The following is a 14868-nucleotide window of genomic DNA, read 5'->3' as shown; positions in this document are numbered from 1 at the left end:
TAATAAGCTCAGTCTCATTGGGGGTTTGAATCTGCAGAGTGAAAAAAGTGTAAACACAGCAGGATTTCTGGGGCTCTTATGAAAGCTTGCTCTCACCCCTGGTTGTGCAGAACACTCTGGGAAATATCAAATTAAATCAGCTTGTTAAAAACAAGTCTAAAATAAATAAAGAGCTCTAATATTACTTTTGGCTTTTGTGGCTAATAGAGGCCGCCTCACTTTAAAGAAAGAGAGAGAGAGAGGGAGAAATTCCAGGACAGAGAACAAGATGTTCCCCGTCACAGTGTCTGAATGTTTTTATTGTTTGACCTCCCAAGGTGCCAGCAGGATGAGACGGCTGATTCAGACTTTGTGATGGCAGCGAAACTCCTCAAAACATAAATAAAAAACGCAATAAAGGAAATTTTCTTTTATGTATCGGTACGCTTTTTAAGACGAGCTCGGTTCCGGTGGTGCAAAGTTAATAAATACACTTTCAAAGCACTGTGTATTTTCATTTCTGATTGTAGTACTACTCAGACTTTTACACATGAACGCATCAACAGTCATAATCTGGTAATAAAATAAAGATCACTGTGAAACAGACCAACATGATTGCAACATGACATTTGAATGAATCTTTTTATTTGTATTTCCACATTGTAGATCTGAATACTCTTTCTTCACCACTGGTGAATGAGGAAAATGTAATATTGTGTTGATAGTTGATAGTTTCTTGCTGCTTTTAAAAGGACTGGATCAAAATGGTGGAGATTTATGAGGTTTGAGCTCGTTATGGCGTTATTGTGAGTGGACGGTTAGACTGAGCAAAGTCATTTACCAAATAAATGACATGTTTAAGAAATGGTCTATTATGTTCACAAGACATAAGTGTACATGTATATTTGAATACAGTCATTTTTCTTATGGGTGATTTCCTTTTAGTTTGCCAGATACTTCTCCAGTGTCTAATTGTGCTTGAGTGTGTTTTTCCTCTATCTGTGCTGCTACACATGCAGAGGGAAAACACAATCCTCTTTTCTGAAGGACAACTGCTACTTCGCAGCCTGTTCAATAGCACCACCAAGAGGAAGGATAACAAAACAACACTTCCTGAAGCCACCATACACACAGTCAGCTACTGTGTATCCACTCACCTTTGGTTATGCAAGTGATTGATGTGTTTGTTTGGAATTACACTCAGATGCAGATCAGTGGTGGAAACAATGAAACATATCGTACAATACCAAAGTACTTATGTTACTGCCTGTTTATGGTTATTTTAATCTAAATACAGTTTTTAAAGTTTTCTATACACCAAACACATCATTTTATAAAATTAAATAAATATAGACTAACTTGTTCTTAGGAATAAACACAAAGCTATGTGGGAAACAGTAGAACTTATTCTTTGTTACTTTATTTTAATTCTTAGCATTTTAACTTTAGTAGTATAGTATTTGTATTGTTTATTACCTTAACTGAAATAAAGACTTTGGCAACTAGAACATAAGAGACAACAAAACCACAACTTCAACCAGCTCTTTCCATTTTATTGAGGAAGTGGCACAATCGATGCTCATTCTATCTGAAGAGGTGTGATGTATGTCATTCTTACTCCTTTCTAAAGTGTGAGGTTTGAACAGGATTTGAACAGACAGATAAAATCAGTATAAGGCACAACAATCAGCAAGAATTACACCGTTGAATCATTATAACGTGTTAGATAGTTACAGAACGTCCATGGACAGATTCCCCTTTCATTTTGATATCACTCAACACAAAAGGCAGTTAAGGCAATGTCAGAGCACAAAACAGGATCAGTCATTTCACCTGACTGACATCCAGAAGAAAGTTGAACTGTGTTCCCTTTGGACCTTTATAGGTGTATGTGTGAGGTCAGCATGCAGTATAACAGAGCTGTCAGTGTCTGCAGTTATTTAAAATAAACTAGATGAGCTACTCTGTGCACAACGCCAATAAAGACACAAGGTGAAGACAACAAACGTCAGAAAAGTATTTCACTCTTCTCTGAATATCCATCAGTAAGCAGTGCACCATTCCAACACAGGAACTATGCAGGTTTTATAAAAGGAACAATCTGCATAGATATTGAACTAAATTTTAGATCATACAGCAAAATCACTTCAATAAGATAAGACACGACAGATTACAGTTAATGCTATTCTTCTTAGCAAGAAATGAATAAATAGTCATTTTCATATGTTTTACAAATTGATTTCAAATGACAATAAAACTGATGGGACGCTAAGGCAGTCGTGTCACTTGTGAAGCTGTGGTAACACCATGAAGCTGGAAACAGAATCCCACAAACACACACACACACACACACACAAAAACACACACGCACAAACACAAAAAAAAAATCACTTTTTCAAACACCATATAGATTCTCAAGAGATAAACTACATTGAAGTAATCGGAGCTCAGTCCTCAGACTTCCCATCCAAGATGCTGTCGAAGGCAAATGGGTGGAACTTAAAGCCCTGGCCTGAATAAAACTTGTTTTGGAACTCCACCCTGCAAAGAAAATAAAAATCAATGAGCAGAAAGTCTGTTACACAATAACACAGTCAGGTTGTACTGGTGGTGATTGGGAGGCTGGGTAATGCTGAGCTCAGGGACCGATGACCCCTGCTCTTTATTCCACAATTCACACCCACCGGCTCCTGCTCATATCTACATGTCTGCTGCTGGAATCAGTCCTAGAGCCAGTTAACTAAGCCTCTTCTCTTCCGGAAAATGATCAGGCTCCATTTTTTTTTTTTTTTTATTTTTTTTAAAGGACAGTGCTGTCAAGTGATGGCCGGGTGACGTTTTAACTGAGGAGCCACACAAATCTGCTATTTTACAGTCTGTCTGTACTGCATATGTAACTTTCTCTTTCAGAGTCCGTTCAGGTGACCAAGTTATACCCGTTTTATCTGCACTGAATCACTAAAAGTCACAGACTACGTTATTCTGTTATGACACAATCTTACTATAGTTTTGGTGAACTGATGTATTTTTATGCATATGCTGTCAGTTACATACTGTATGTGCAGAAAGACCTTACATCTAACATTCAGCAGTCACACGATGTCCTGAATCACTGGAAATAAAATGGTGGTTTATTGTAAGTGTTCCTGTGTTCTAAATTGCGCCCGATTGTCTCTGAATGTAATTTAATGACAGCTCAGTCACCTAGCATTCCTGTGTGAAGGACAATTATAGGGAGGAGTGGCTGCAGCACAGGCGTGTTCTTTTAACGTGCCAACGGATTATGAAACCAGGGCGACATTCAGCAAAGCCAGACAAACCCATTAATGAAGGGACACAAAAGCTTGTCCGTGTCATTCCAAGGTGTCGCAGAAAGCTCACCACCACACACACAGGCACATTCCCAATCAGGAAGGAGAATGGGTGATGGGAAAGATTTGCACAAAAAAAAAATCACAATCTGTGAACATAGCAAATACACCAACATGGTTGGATTAATGCTTGTTATGTATGAAACTTAAGATGCTAACAGCTAATCACTAGATTACTGGAGCAGAGGATGAATGTTTGTGCATGATCTAGATCCAAAGGGGGAAAGTAAAAACATGAACATCTTTGTATCATCATGTAATTTATTCACCAACATCTGCCTCAAAAACGGTTCAAAGAGAACCTTTCAAACTTTTACTGACTAACTAAGAATTATTAGCTATACAGACATGTACAACATATATGAAACATAGAAAATATTAAGAAAAAAAAATACAGAAAATAATAAATAAAAACTAATTCAACAAATAAACACATGCTGCTCAACTTACCAGTGCAATCGTAGTGCGTGCAGGAAGGCTGACAGGCCTTCCATAATGAGGAGAATAGCAACTGTGAGAATAGCAAAGAAAAAAAAGATTATGGCCAGGCCGACGAAACCCCCAATGCTCCTGCTGGAAAGGCCAATATGCATCACCATGGTCCACAGGACTTCTGACAATTCTGCATGAGACAAAGAAAGCACACATTCATTTTGTGAGTAATGACATTTGTAAGTTTAAGCATTTGTCTGAGTGTAGACAGAGTCAATTCTGTTGCTAAACTTGTGTATATGGCTGCTTGGCTTAATGATAAAGGTTGTGACTCACGTGCATGAGCCAGACTGAGGGCCCAAAGCCTTAGATAGGAAGCGGTGTTAGAGATACAGCCCAGACAGTACTCTATGGTGTGGATCGCCTGGTGCACTGCCAAATCCGCAAAGTCAAACTGTGGGACAGAGACAAGATCAAAACGTAGCTGCATTTCGGCATGAAACGTTAGAAAACGGCATGTGTATGACAGGTCCAGAGGTCCAAATGGGAGGAGTCTGGTTCAATGTGGGTGCATGATCTTTCAGGTAATTGACAAGAAAACCCTTTACCACTGTGAATCAGCGAAGCCTCTCAAATTAGAAGAGGCATTGTTGTCTTAGGACTCCCAAAGAATCAGCTGCTCTGCTCATGCTTCATGCACGAGTTTAAAGAAGCCCTGGCCTACCGGTGCCCACTGCTTGAAGAATCCCTGCAGCCCGTGTATCAATAAGAGAGTCCTACATCACGCCGACACCCACACGAACACCTTCATACGCACACACAGACACACCTAGGAGCAGCAGACAGTGGTTGACAGCATACGTAGTCAACAAAGCGACGGGAAGAAAGAGATAGAATTGCTAGACATGCACTTTGACAGGAGGGGATAGGTTGCAGTGTGGAGTTGCAGCACGAGCTCCTGTCCTACCTCTTCCTCCTCATGGGCCTTGAAAGCAGGTGACAAAAGGCAACGCTTTGTTATTGACAACACAAACACAGACGGACAGATCGACATCAGTAGACAGGAAAGTCACAAGAGAAACCAGTTACTCATACTCAACGTTAGACAATGACACATTCTGCTCACATGCACTGTTAGTTCAGCAAATATAACAGGATTATAGCATTTGAGTTTCTGAGATGTCAAAAAAAAAAAAAAAAAAATTATAATATGTCTCTGGAGAGACAGGAAAAGACAAGGAAATCATAAAAATAATAATTTTCTTAAATTTAATCTCAATAGTCTATATAAAAAACAAATAGCTTTTTAAAATTGAGAACATTTTGCAAATGAGGACTTTAATCCATAATTAATTTTTCATTACCACAGAGGAAGTGGAAACATGAAGTACTGGTTTCTGTTTCCAGCAGCTGAATGACTGAATTATTCAAAGATGTGAGTAGATCCTATAACCTGTCTTTTCACCACCCACCTCACCAAACGGCTGCTCTGCCATTACTTGAGCTTTGTGAGGAAGAGGGAGAAAATGCTGTCAGATAGATTTGGTATTATAATGAGAGTCTCTCTTTTACCTCATGTTCTTCCTCAGTTTGCTGTTCAAGCTGGTCATGCTGGATAATTTCAGCCTGATCATCAGTGGGCCCATTTCTCACTGTAACCCCTCCAAAGTTCTGTACTCCCTGAAACACAACATAGGTGAAAAAAAAAAAAAAAAAAAAAATGAAAGGGATGAACAGTCAGTCTGTTTACAATGGAATAATATAAAATGTTATTCCCCCCATTGTTACCTGGTTTCAGGGCTGCTTCATCTTACCTGGTTTTGCTTCTGCAAATGCTGTCTCCGCAGCATCAGAGGTTTCACTATCAGCATACAGGGAACACACGCCAAGGCCAGGATCACCAACAATGATTGTAAAATCATCTACGAATTCAGGGGAAACAAAGGCAGATTATTGTGTTTTGGTTCAATTTAGTACAAAAGTAAGGATGGATGTACCTAACAAGCATATCAGACCTGTCCTTTGTAGAGAGGTTTGTTAGTGGGGTCGTTGTAGCTGAAGAGGAACATGTTGATGAAGGTAATAAGGAGACTGGGAGCATCCTTGGACATGAATACATTGTATGTTGTCCACTTATAGAAGACCAAAATGATTAGGTAGCCAAACAAACTGGACATGAAGACAAGCTCTGGGATAAATTCCAAGTAGATATTCAGTGGCTTCTTGAAATACCTGCACAGAATCGCAAACAGCCAATTTGACACAACAGCAACTATGTCAAACTTTAACAGATAAAATAAGTACATCAGGAAATGCCAGCTGAAATGGAGAAGAAAATCTCACAGGTGGTTGAAGAGACTGAGAGAGACTCCAAACAGCATGTGGATGACTCCAAGGATAACAGACATCTTCATCTTAAAGGAGTTCAGGAATGTCAGCTTGTTGGAGGAAATGGCCCAAATCTGAGAGACAATATCGTCAAGTTATATAAAAGTTTTTGTTATATCAGCACTACAATAAATGATTTTAGAAACAAACACTTGTTGTTAATTCACTTTTAAGTAGTGAATTATTATTTAAAAGAAAATGCTTATAACTGGTAACGACTCAGCTGAAAGATAAATGTTTCACACATAAACACACTCAAACAAAAACTTACTGGGTCAATGCCAATGGGATATGGTCCATTAAACACCCCAGGTACTGCAGGGTCCAACTGCAAGAGATTATTGCCAGCAAGTGTATCCGGCCTTAACAGGAGTAGAAAATAGATCATAAGTTTTCTCACTTACACAATAGTAAACTTAAAGCAGCTAGGGTTAAAAGCTCCCGTCAGTAACTGCCAACACAACTTACGTCCAGTTGCCGCCGACTTGAGGATTGAACATTGGTCTGACACTCCAAGAAGAGCCATACACGTTCAAAGCCTTGGAGAAGCAGTCGTTGTAAATGGTGCCAGTGTAGATTGAGAAGAGTCCCATCATTAGGATGATATAACGTCCCGAAAACACCATGTTGAACATCTGCCGCAAATAATTCTCACACTTAACATACATCTCTAAGAAACATAAAGTGAAATCAAAATGGCTTTTTAATAAATATAAATCTACAGATGCAACAGGTGCATAACTCAGGGAACGGTGTATCCCAGGAAGGACAATGTAGGACTGATGACATGGCAATGGTGGAGTCATACCTCATTATCATTCTTCTGGGCAATTAGTCTCCTCTCTCTTATCACAAGGAACAGGGCACCACAGGTCATAAGCAGCCCATGGCCCAGGTCACCAAACATGACCGCAAACAGGAAGGGGAAGGTGATGATAGTGTATGGTGCTGGAGACAAGGAGGCAGGCATCACGTGAGGGGAGGGTGGCGTGGCAGGTGAAAGAACAAATGAGTGAAACATGTCATGAAACACGGCGTGTCACACAAAGGTGATAATGGGTGATGATGTAAAGCCTTTCAGTGACTGTAGTGGGGCCTTATAAACAAAAAGTTCAACTGCCTAGTTTAAGTTTAAGGCAGAACAGAAAATGATGGGGCGCATGTTTACCTGGGTTCATCTCTCGGTAGTTCCCAATTCCATAGGCATCTACAATGTTTTGAAAGCCAGTAGTGAACTTGTTTGTCTTGTTAAAGGTAGGTGGGGTCTGCTTGGTCTGCATCCTATTGAGGATGGACGGCACAGTGGAACCACTCTTCTCCTGAAACACAGAGAAAAGAAATTGCCATGCTGCATCTTAGTTCTGCTTTCACAGACCTGAAAAAAGCCATTGGTGAAAACCGTCTATTGGCCAGGAACAAGTCTTTCATGAACTTAAAATATATACTGTGTGCTATTCAGAAATGTGTCCAGTGGCTTTCTAAGTTTACAGTCAGGTAAATTATTCACACACCTTCACTATTTGCACCTTCTACTGTACAAATTATAACATAATGAAAAACATTCCTTTAGGCACATGTCACAGTAGCTAACTGGGGTATCTGAGTAATCAGTTGGCACGCCTGATATTCATTAGATGCTCTTTCCTTGTCAACTCCTGAACAGTTACTCACCGTCCCTCTGCGCAGAGCAAACTGGATTGAATCAAGTTCTGAGACGGGACACCACACCTCAGCGATCAGACACTTCTGAGTGACATCAATGTTGCAGAGGTTCAGGGTGTGATAGATGGCCTTCATCTTCCTGACCTTGATGAACCACACTCTGACTGTCTTGGCTGCAGCCTGCAGGACCCTCTGCCTGTGATCCTCAGTCTGGTTCAGCACCTTTGTTGCAGATAAAAGTAGAGGTGGCCATGGTCAGAATTACATTTGACTTGCACTATGAGGTTTTTATGGTCAATTGCCACTGTAAATTAAAGAATAAATCCCTGGCAGATGTTAACAGTGTTAAGATTATGCTAATCTTTACAAATTTACCTATTCCTGCCATTTTAGTTCACACTGTAACTGAACAATAGAAACCTAATTGTTAGAAATCTGTATGGTAACTGTGATTTCTATCACTACGTCACAGTTATGTGGATTATAATCATATAATGATAAAAGTAAAAGTAGCAGCAATCATACACGGCCAGATATTTATAGAAAGGGTTTACATTTACTGGTGATTAGCAACCAGCAAGTCAACAGGTTGTCCAAGGCATTAGGCTTTCCTGTAAGAGATATAGGATATTCCTAGATATGCTGTTGTGTGACTCATATTTAAAGCCAAACCCCATGATCAGCAAACGGCAGGTTATTTAAGCTCTGTGCTGTCTGTCTACTGGCAAGGTCTCGTCTGCTGAAAGGCTTAATGGCCGACACATAGCTGACTGCTGTCCAACCAGCTAGACATTCTTCCTTGACCATGCCAATCAGCTTCCATGCCCACGTAGTGACAAGCGTAACACCAAATCCACAAACACCAAGACTCACAGATACCAAGTAAGTATATATACTTATATACCAAGTATCAATTATCTGCTTAGTATTCAGAAGAAAGTATGTGAACAATTTAGAATTATCTGGTCTTCGGCATTAAGTGGTCATTCATTGATCTAATCTTGTACAGTATGTCACTAGTATAGGCAAACACAGTGTGCTTTAGCATGCACCATTCTTCTTTACATAACTGCTTCAGGTCAGCCATACTCTTAGGATTTGATCAAAGCTTATTCCACAGCAGCAAAAGAAATATTTTATTTGTTTGAAGTCATTCTGTAGTAAGTAGATTTATTTATGTATGTATATTTTCATGAGTAGCTGTCCCATTTTCTTCAAATAACCCTAATGCAACTATTGCAAATCTTTTGTAATCCTTTTTCGTGAGGCATGATTCACATCAGCAGACACTTAGAATTCTCTGCAAAGCTGAAGAAAGGAGGAACTCCCTCAGGATACTCTACCTAGCACTAGATAATAAGTCACAAGGGAGAAATTCAACACTACAGGCAATACAAACAGAGTAGTTTCAGTGGAAATATCGTGCCTGTTGGAGAGCACTCCATTATTTCTCAAGCTAACATAGTAGGGTAGTAGGGTTTTAACAAGAGAGCACATCAGCCCTAATAAGTGCAGGACAGTAGTTGTTGGCAGAAATATTGGTTGCATGTGTCATGCAGGATGTAATGATTATAAATGCCATATCAGCATGAAAAAATAAAATTGTGAGGAAGAAGAGTCATCATCTCACTATTGGCAAATTTGCAGTGCATTGTTAGTCATTAGCCACTTTAGTCGCTGAGTCTTATGACATTTTCTAGTGTCATTTTCACAACATATTGTATGCTAAACTATTATTCTATTTTGAAAAAAATAATTTTGGAAAAGCATATGGTTTGTCAAAAGCTCTGTTACGGTCTTATGAAACTCCATCTCTTGCTGATCAGGGAGGGAAAAAACAAAACAAAAAACAAAACAAACAAAACACCCAAACCAGGATTAACCAGTTCAAGTCACTATTTATGAGTCAACAAAGTGTAGGTGTTCTCCCTGGAAGCCTGTTTACCATTTGCAGGTCATCAATTCGTGCATTCACTCCTGCTAGCATCTCTTTCCGCTCCTGGGGTGTTTCTGGACATGGGTACAAGGTTGCTCTAAACCTGAGGACAAATGAAAAGTACAGATATGAAACTATTGATCAAATCCACTTCATAAATTCTACAGTTTTGTACTGACTCACTTACCCCTCACAGATTTTCTTGACTCTATTTTTCAACTGGTCTCCTTGGAAGAAGATGATGAATACAGACTTGTGCACCTGGTCGCTCTGAGGAAACATCCGAAAATTAGATCGTTGGTAGGGAAATGCTGAAGTGCGAATTACATGACCAAAACTTAAGACATTATAGAACATTTTGCTTAGTAACAATACTAACTGTAGCTGGGTCCTCCAGAGGATCTTCAATTTCTGCCTGTCTCAGGAAAACATTTCCTCTACAAACTCTCCACAGCATCCTCTCAAATGTGGGAATACGTTCTCTACCAATGACTCCAGCTACAAATCTATAACAGACAGAACAATTCTAACACTCGAAGACTTCCAAATCAAAATTCATATTAACAACAATTAGAGACTAGGATCTCTGTGTATGTGGGCTACAAGTAACTTTCAGAGATGTTGTGTCAATAAACAGCATTTAGCAATTTCCGCTTTAGGTGACCTTTGTTGCGTGACTCAGCTGAGAGTTGATGTGTGGGAGGTCACTGGCTCATTGTAACTATTTAGTTTCATACACAGATGGCCGAAGCACATCTGAACTGAAAATATCAAAGTGAATTGGAAAGAATAAATAAATACATTGGGAAAGACCAAAAGAATAGTACTCACCCCAGTCTAAGAGCAGCCCCCCTGTTAACCTCATGGGGTTCCAGGAGGGTGGATGACTCCTCGAGTAAACTGGGGTCTTCCATCTACAAGAGTCAGTAAACAAGTTAGCAGGTACAATGGAAACATATTCATTGTTGCCACAACATTACCAAGTTATTTATTTATTTTTTACAAAACTACTGTTTAGACTAATGGTATGAGGTTAGAAAAAAAAAAACGAGTTTGTTTCCAACACAGATGCTGAACTTCGACTCCCACTAGCTGAACAGCTACAGGTTTTGTTAAATGAGTAATCTTAATCAAAGCTAATAAAGAATGAACATTGTACAGTAACTAGATCTAAGCATTAAATTACCTGCAAGTGGAATTAAAATACAAAGTGAATAGCTAGTGTAGTTGGGTCAAGGCTATGTGAGTATCTATAAACAATAACAAGTTTAAATACTTGTTGCCAAATCAAGCAGCAGTAAGTGTTCCTTTGTACAATTGTGTGAGAGAATATTATGCAGACAGCTTATCAGCACAGTCTCTATTGCACCAATGACAAGTGGAAATAACTTGAGTGTACACTGAAGGTTACAGGCCTGGTGATAAACAATAATAAAAGTTTGACTTTTCTTTCAGGCCATCACCACCACGTTAGTTAACAGACCAAGCACATTGTTTTGCAAGGCGTACGTGAGCAGTGACGCTGACCTCATCAAAAAACTGCTGTGTGCGGCGCAGAATGTGCTTGAGCTCAGTCAACTCCAGGAAGTTCTTCTTTAAGGCTTCTTGGTTCGTGTTTATTTCTTTCAGCTCATTCTCAAGCTTCTCAAATGTGGCCTGTGGAAAGACACACCAAACAGTCAAAAGAAAGAAGCAGCAGATGATAGTGAACACTGTTTATGTTTAAAAGAGAGATGGGTTACCTCCAGGTCAATCATGTCCCTTGGGAAAGGGACTTCAGGGTTCTCTCCTGTGTCAACTATTGGGATGTTTGCTTTATTAATTTCTTTCTCCACAAATCCTGTGAGAGAGAAATAACAAGGTAAAAAGACTGGTACAGGTGTACATCTGGTTATTTTACTTTGGATAAAAAGAAATACCCTTCCTCAAAAGCTTAAAGGGCAAAATGCTTAGGACTATATCTGTCTTTGAAGAGCCCCGTTACATTTTTTTAAAAGGGTGAAAAGCAAATAAATAGGGGTTGTTGTGGTTTAGAAAAGTGGACGCATTGATCATTTCTACCCAGGGTGATCTCCTGCAGGGCAAGGGCATGAGAGAAATATCAAAGCTCACGTACTCAGTTTGCGATCCATCTCTTCACATCTCCGAACTTCATTGACAAACTTTCGCTGAAACGCATTCACATCAGGATTCAGCTGCAAGAAAAACAACATGAGTGGAGGTCAACAACAGAACATGGACTGTCGAATCTGCAAAGAAATTACTAAAGAAATGATAGAAACAAAAACTATTAATTAACTATTACAAAATTAATACTGCACTGCTACAGTAACAATTGTCTACCCATGCATTAGTACAACTGTTGTGCTGTGCTGTTTTTGAGTGTTAAAACTCATTTTCTATATTATTAGTATTACTAATACTATTATATTAGAATATAATGTTTAAAGCTGTTGGAGAACAATTTGATCAAATAAATAGGATAACCCTGTTAATACACAGGCCTACTGTATCAAAACCATCTTATACACAAAGCTTCCCCCAGGGCTTGTCAGAAATGGGCTTTCTTATACTTGGAATGAGGGGTCAGGAGTGAGCACATGATCAACATGACACTGAAAGCATGCATTTTCACAGTAATGCTATTGATGTGGTTGTTTCTAACACCTATATCAGCTGATTTTCTGAGCCTTAACACCACAGGTATCACTTCTGAAAACCAGGTTTCAGTTGGTAGAAAGAAAAAACGTTAACGAAAACATCATATAGATCATGTAGCAATGGTGATTAGGAGGACAGCAGAGGCGAGAAACAGAAGTGGACTTACATCACGGAACTGCACCATCCCAATCTCGCCTAGTTCACTGACACAACAGTAGGCAGCTTCGGACTGGAGAAAGAGCTGAGCCAGTGTCATCTCTTCACTTCTGAAGAGTTCCCCCATTTTGGTGAAGGGTATGAGTGCTCTGCACCCTTAACTCAACCAAAAACTCTAGAAACTAAACATTACAAGTTGATTAGCGACATGCATTAACAAACTTGATTCACAATTAAAGTATTAGAGCCTCCTATAGCAAAACATGAAAGATATGACACGTTCTACATTCAACATCTTTCTCTGTGTTGCAAGCTAGTGCCAAAATCACTAATAGTTAGTGAAGGTCTGTACCATTTGTGTGTTACTTTAACACAAGTGTGGGAAGCTGGCATGTGATAAAAAGAGACAAGAAAAAAATATACCAGCTGAACCCATGCTGATCCCATGATCAGTACAGGAATGTAGTTAGTAGCTAAGAAGAGTTTGAGCTGCACTGATAGGCAGTATACCAAGAGATTTTTTTAAAAAGGATTGAATTTCCACTGTGGATGTGAAGCACTGATTAACAGCTAGTGAGAGGAGACTGGTATTTCTCTTATCTGCCATTTAGCTATATCAAAAGGTGCAGACTTTCTCTGAACATCTTGAAGCAAACCCACCCTAAAACCACCACAATGGGCTTATCTGTGGATTACAATGCAGCATGTGACCTGTAGCTCTGTTAAGTCTCACACTGCATCAACCCGGAGCGCAGTTAGTGTTTTAAACACCAGGAAAATGTGACACAAGTACAGAGTTGAATTGTTTATTTAGTTAATCAGTCATCTAACAGGCTCAGACAGCTACTGCAGCCTCACCTCACCTGTCAAAGCTGAACATGTCAGTGAATTAAGGGCTAGTAATAAATAAAGCTGAGCTTACTACAGCTATTTGGACAACGAAACAACTCCACATCAACTATTAACCTCACATAATGAAACAACGCTAGATAGGTTTTACTTTATTTTACGTTAGCAAAACAATATCAGCTCCAGGTGCTATTCGCACTAGCTACAGCAAAGAAGTGTAAACTTGAGTAGTGACAGCAATATAAGAAAACTTTATATTCGCTATAGTAAAGTTGACAACTTTCCTGACACTGGGTTATATTCGTCATTTAGCTAACCAACTTAAGCAAGTGTCAAGCTAACTAGCTTGTGTTATCTTGGAGGGTGTGAGGCTAACAAAACAGCTAACGCTAACTTAGCGCACCTGTTGAATTTCCACTTTCGCCCACAATAATAACATCAACGCTAAAGCAGTTTAAATCAAACATGGGCTCATGTTTCATGTCCTCATCTTTCAACTCAGAATAGTTTAAATCCCACTGCTCTTACTGTTTAAGTGCAGTCTCCCTCCTCCTTATCTTCCGCCTCAGCTTCCTCTCAGCAGTGAATGATCGTCAGAGCTGGTGGCTGGTTTGAAGTGGAGGCTCGTCTTCTTCTTCTTCTTCTTCGTCTTCTTCTTCTTCTTCTACTTCTTCTTCTTCTTCTTCTACTTCTTGTTTTCCAGTATGAACTCCACTGTGCGCTTTACTGCCCTCTACAGGACACTGAAGTAACCAGCTCGGTCCCATTCAGACCTGGATCTTGTGTTTCTCTTTGGTCAAGGAAGAGTTCAACCTGTTTACTGATCACTTTACATGACCGTGTGGAAAAGGTGCCTCACAAACGATGCTCCCTGGACCTAAACACGGAATAAAAGTGCAGCAAACATGTACATATTAACAAATAATAAACATGGTAGTTCAACTTCAACCTAGTGACATGCTCAGTGCCTTGCAAAAGTCTTAAATACACCTTGTAAATCACTATTTTTTATTCTAACAATTAATAGAATCATACTTTTTTATTACATATACAATATTTTCATAATACATTAAGGTGTTCATGTCAATACAGATGAACACGACTGCTAAAAAGCATAACGTTCATCCATCTATGGAGAAACAAACAGTCGAGCTCAAAGTGCATGTCAAATTGTATATTGTTTTTTTCTCCCTGGTCTCCAATAGAAACACAGGCAAAATATAATGTTATTCAATGATAATTAATAGCAATACTACTTTTAGTGGTGCAGAGATTAACCACTAGAGGGAAAAATCACAACTTTATGGTGCTTTCTGTAGCATTGGGGAGTTTCCCCAAGGCCGCTTATAATAGAAGCACAGCAGTGAAGTTAATGTAGGTGGAAAACATATTACTCACAGAGAAATTGTTACATGCTTTAAAAAGTGCAGCATG

At 39.3% G+C, this 14868-nt stretch overlaps 1 protein-coding gene across 1 annotated transcript; it reads right to left on the bottom strand.

The window, feature by feature from the left end:
• Nucleotides 1–1511: 1511 nt before the first annotated feature.
• Nucleotides 1512–14105, bottom strand: atp6v0a1a (ATPase H+ transporting V0 subunit a1a). Its single transcript, XM_026345140.1, has 21 exons — nucleotides 13963–14105; nucleotides 12596–12767; nucleotides 11885–11963; nucleotides 11511–11608; nucleotides 11296–11424; nucleotides 10600–10682; nucleotides 10148–10274; nucleotides 9956–10038; nucleotides 9778–9871; nucleotides 7842–8054; nucleotides 7339–7489; nucleotides 6979–7118; nucleotides 6639–6805; nucleotides 6442–6532; nucleotides 6126–6244; nucleotides 5798–6014; nucleotides 5597–5704; nucleotides 5355–5462; nucleotides 4119–4236; nucleotides 3801–3972; nucleotides 1512–2520 (listed from the first exon to the last, which is right to left on the bottom strand). The coding sequence occupies exons 2-21, from the start codon at nucleotides 12710–12712 to the stop codon at nucleotides 2427–2429; spliced, it is 2508 nt and encodes an 835-aa protein (XP_026200925.1). The 5' UTR covers nucleotides 12713–12767; nucleotides 13963–14105; the 3' UTR covers nucleotides 1512–2426.
• Nucleotides 14106–14868: the final 763 nt, after the last annotated feature.

The sequence above is a fragment of the Anabas testudineus genome, chromosome 8 (assembly GCF_900324465.2).
Source record: "Anabas testudineus chromosome 8, fAnaTes1.2, whole genome shotgun sequence".
NCBI classification, from domain to species: Eukaryota; Metazoa; Chordata; class Actinopteri; order Anabantiformes; family Anabantidae; genus Anabas; species Anabas testudineus.
This window is presented reverse-complemented; position numbering and strand designations above follow the sequence as displayed.

What these genes read in the sequence shown, in the direction of transcription:
- atp6v0a1a (XM_026345140.1), bottom strand. Translation starts at nt 12,712, where the DNA reads ATGGGGGAACTCTTCAGAAGTGAAGAGATGACACTGGCTCAGCTCTTT. An exon ending in CCCAGAAGAATGATAATGAG is followed by an intron (nt 6,806 to 6,978) that starts GTATGACTCCAC and finishes TATTTGCGGCAG; the next exon opens with ATGTTCAACATGGTGTTTTC. An exon ending in CCTCAGTCTGGCTCATGCAC is followed by an intron (nt 3,973 to 4,118) that starts GTGAGTCACAAC and finishes TGTCTCATGCAG; the next exon opens with AATTGTCAGAAGTCCTGTGG.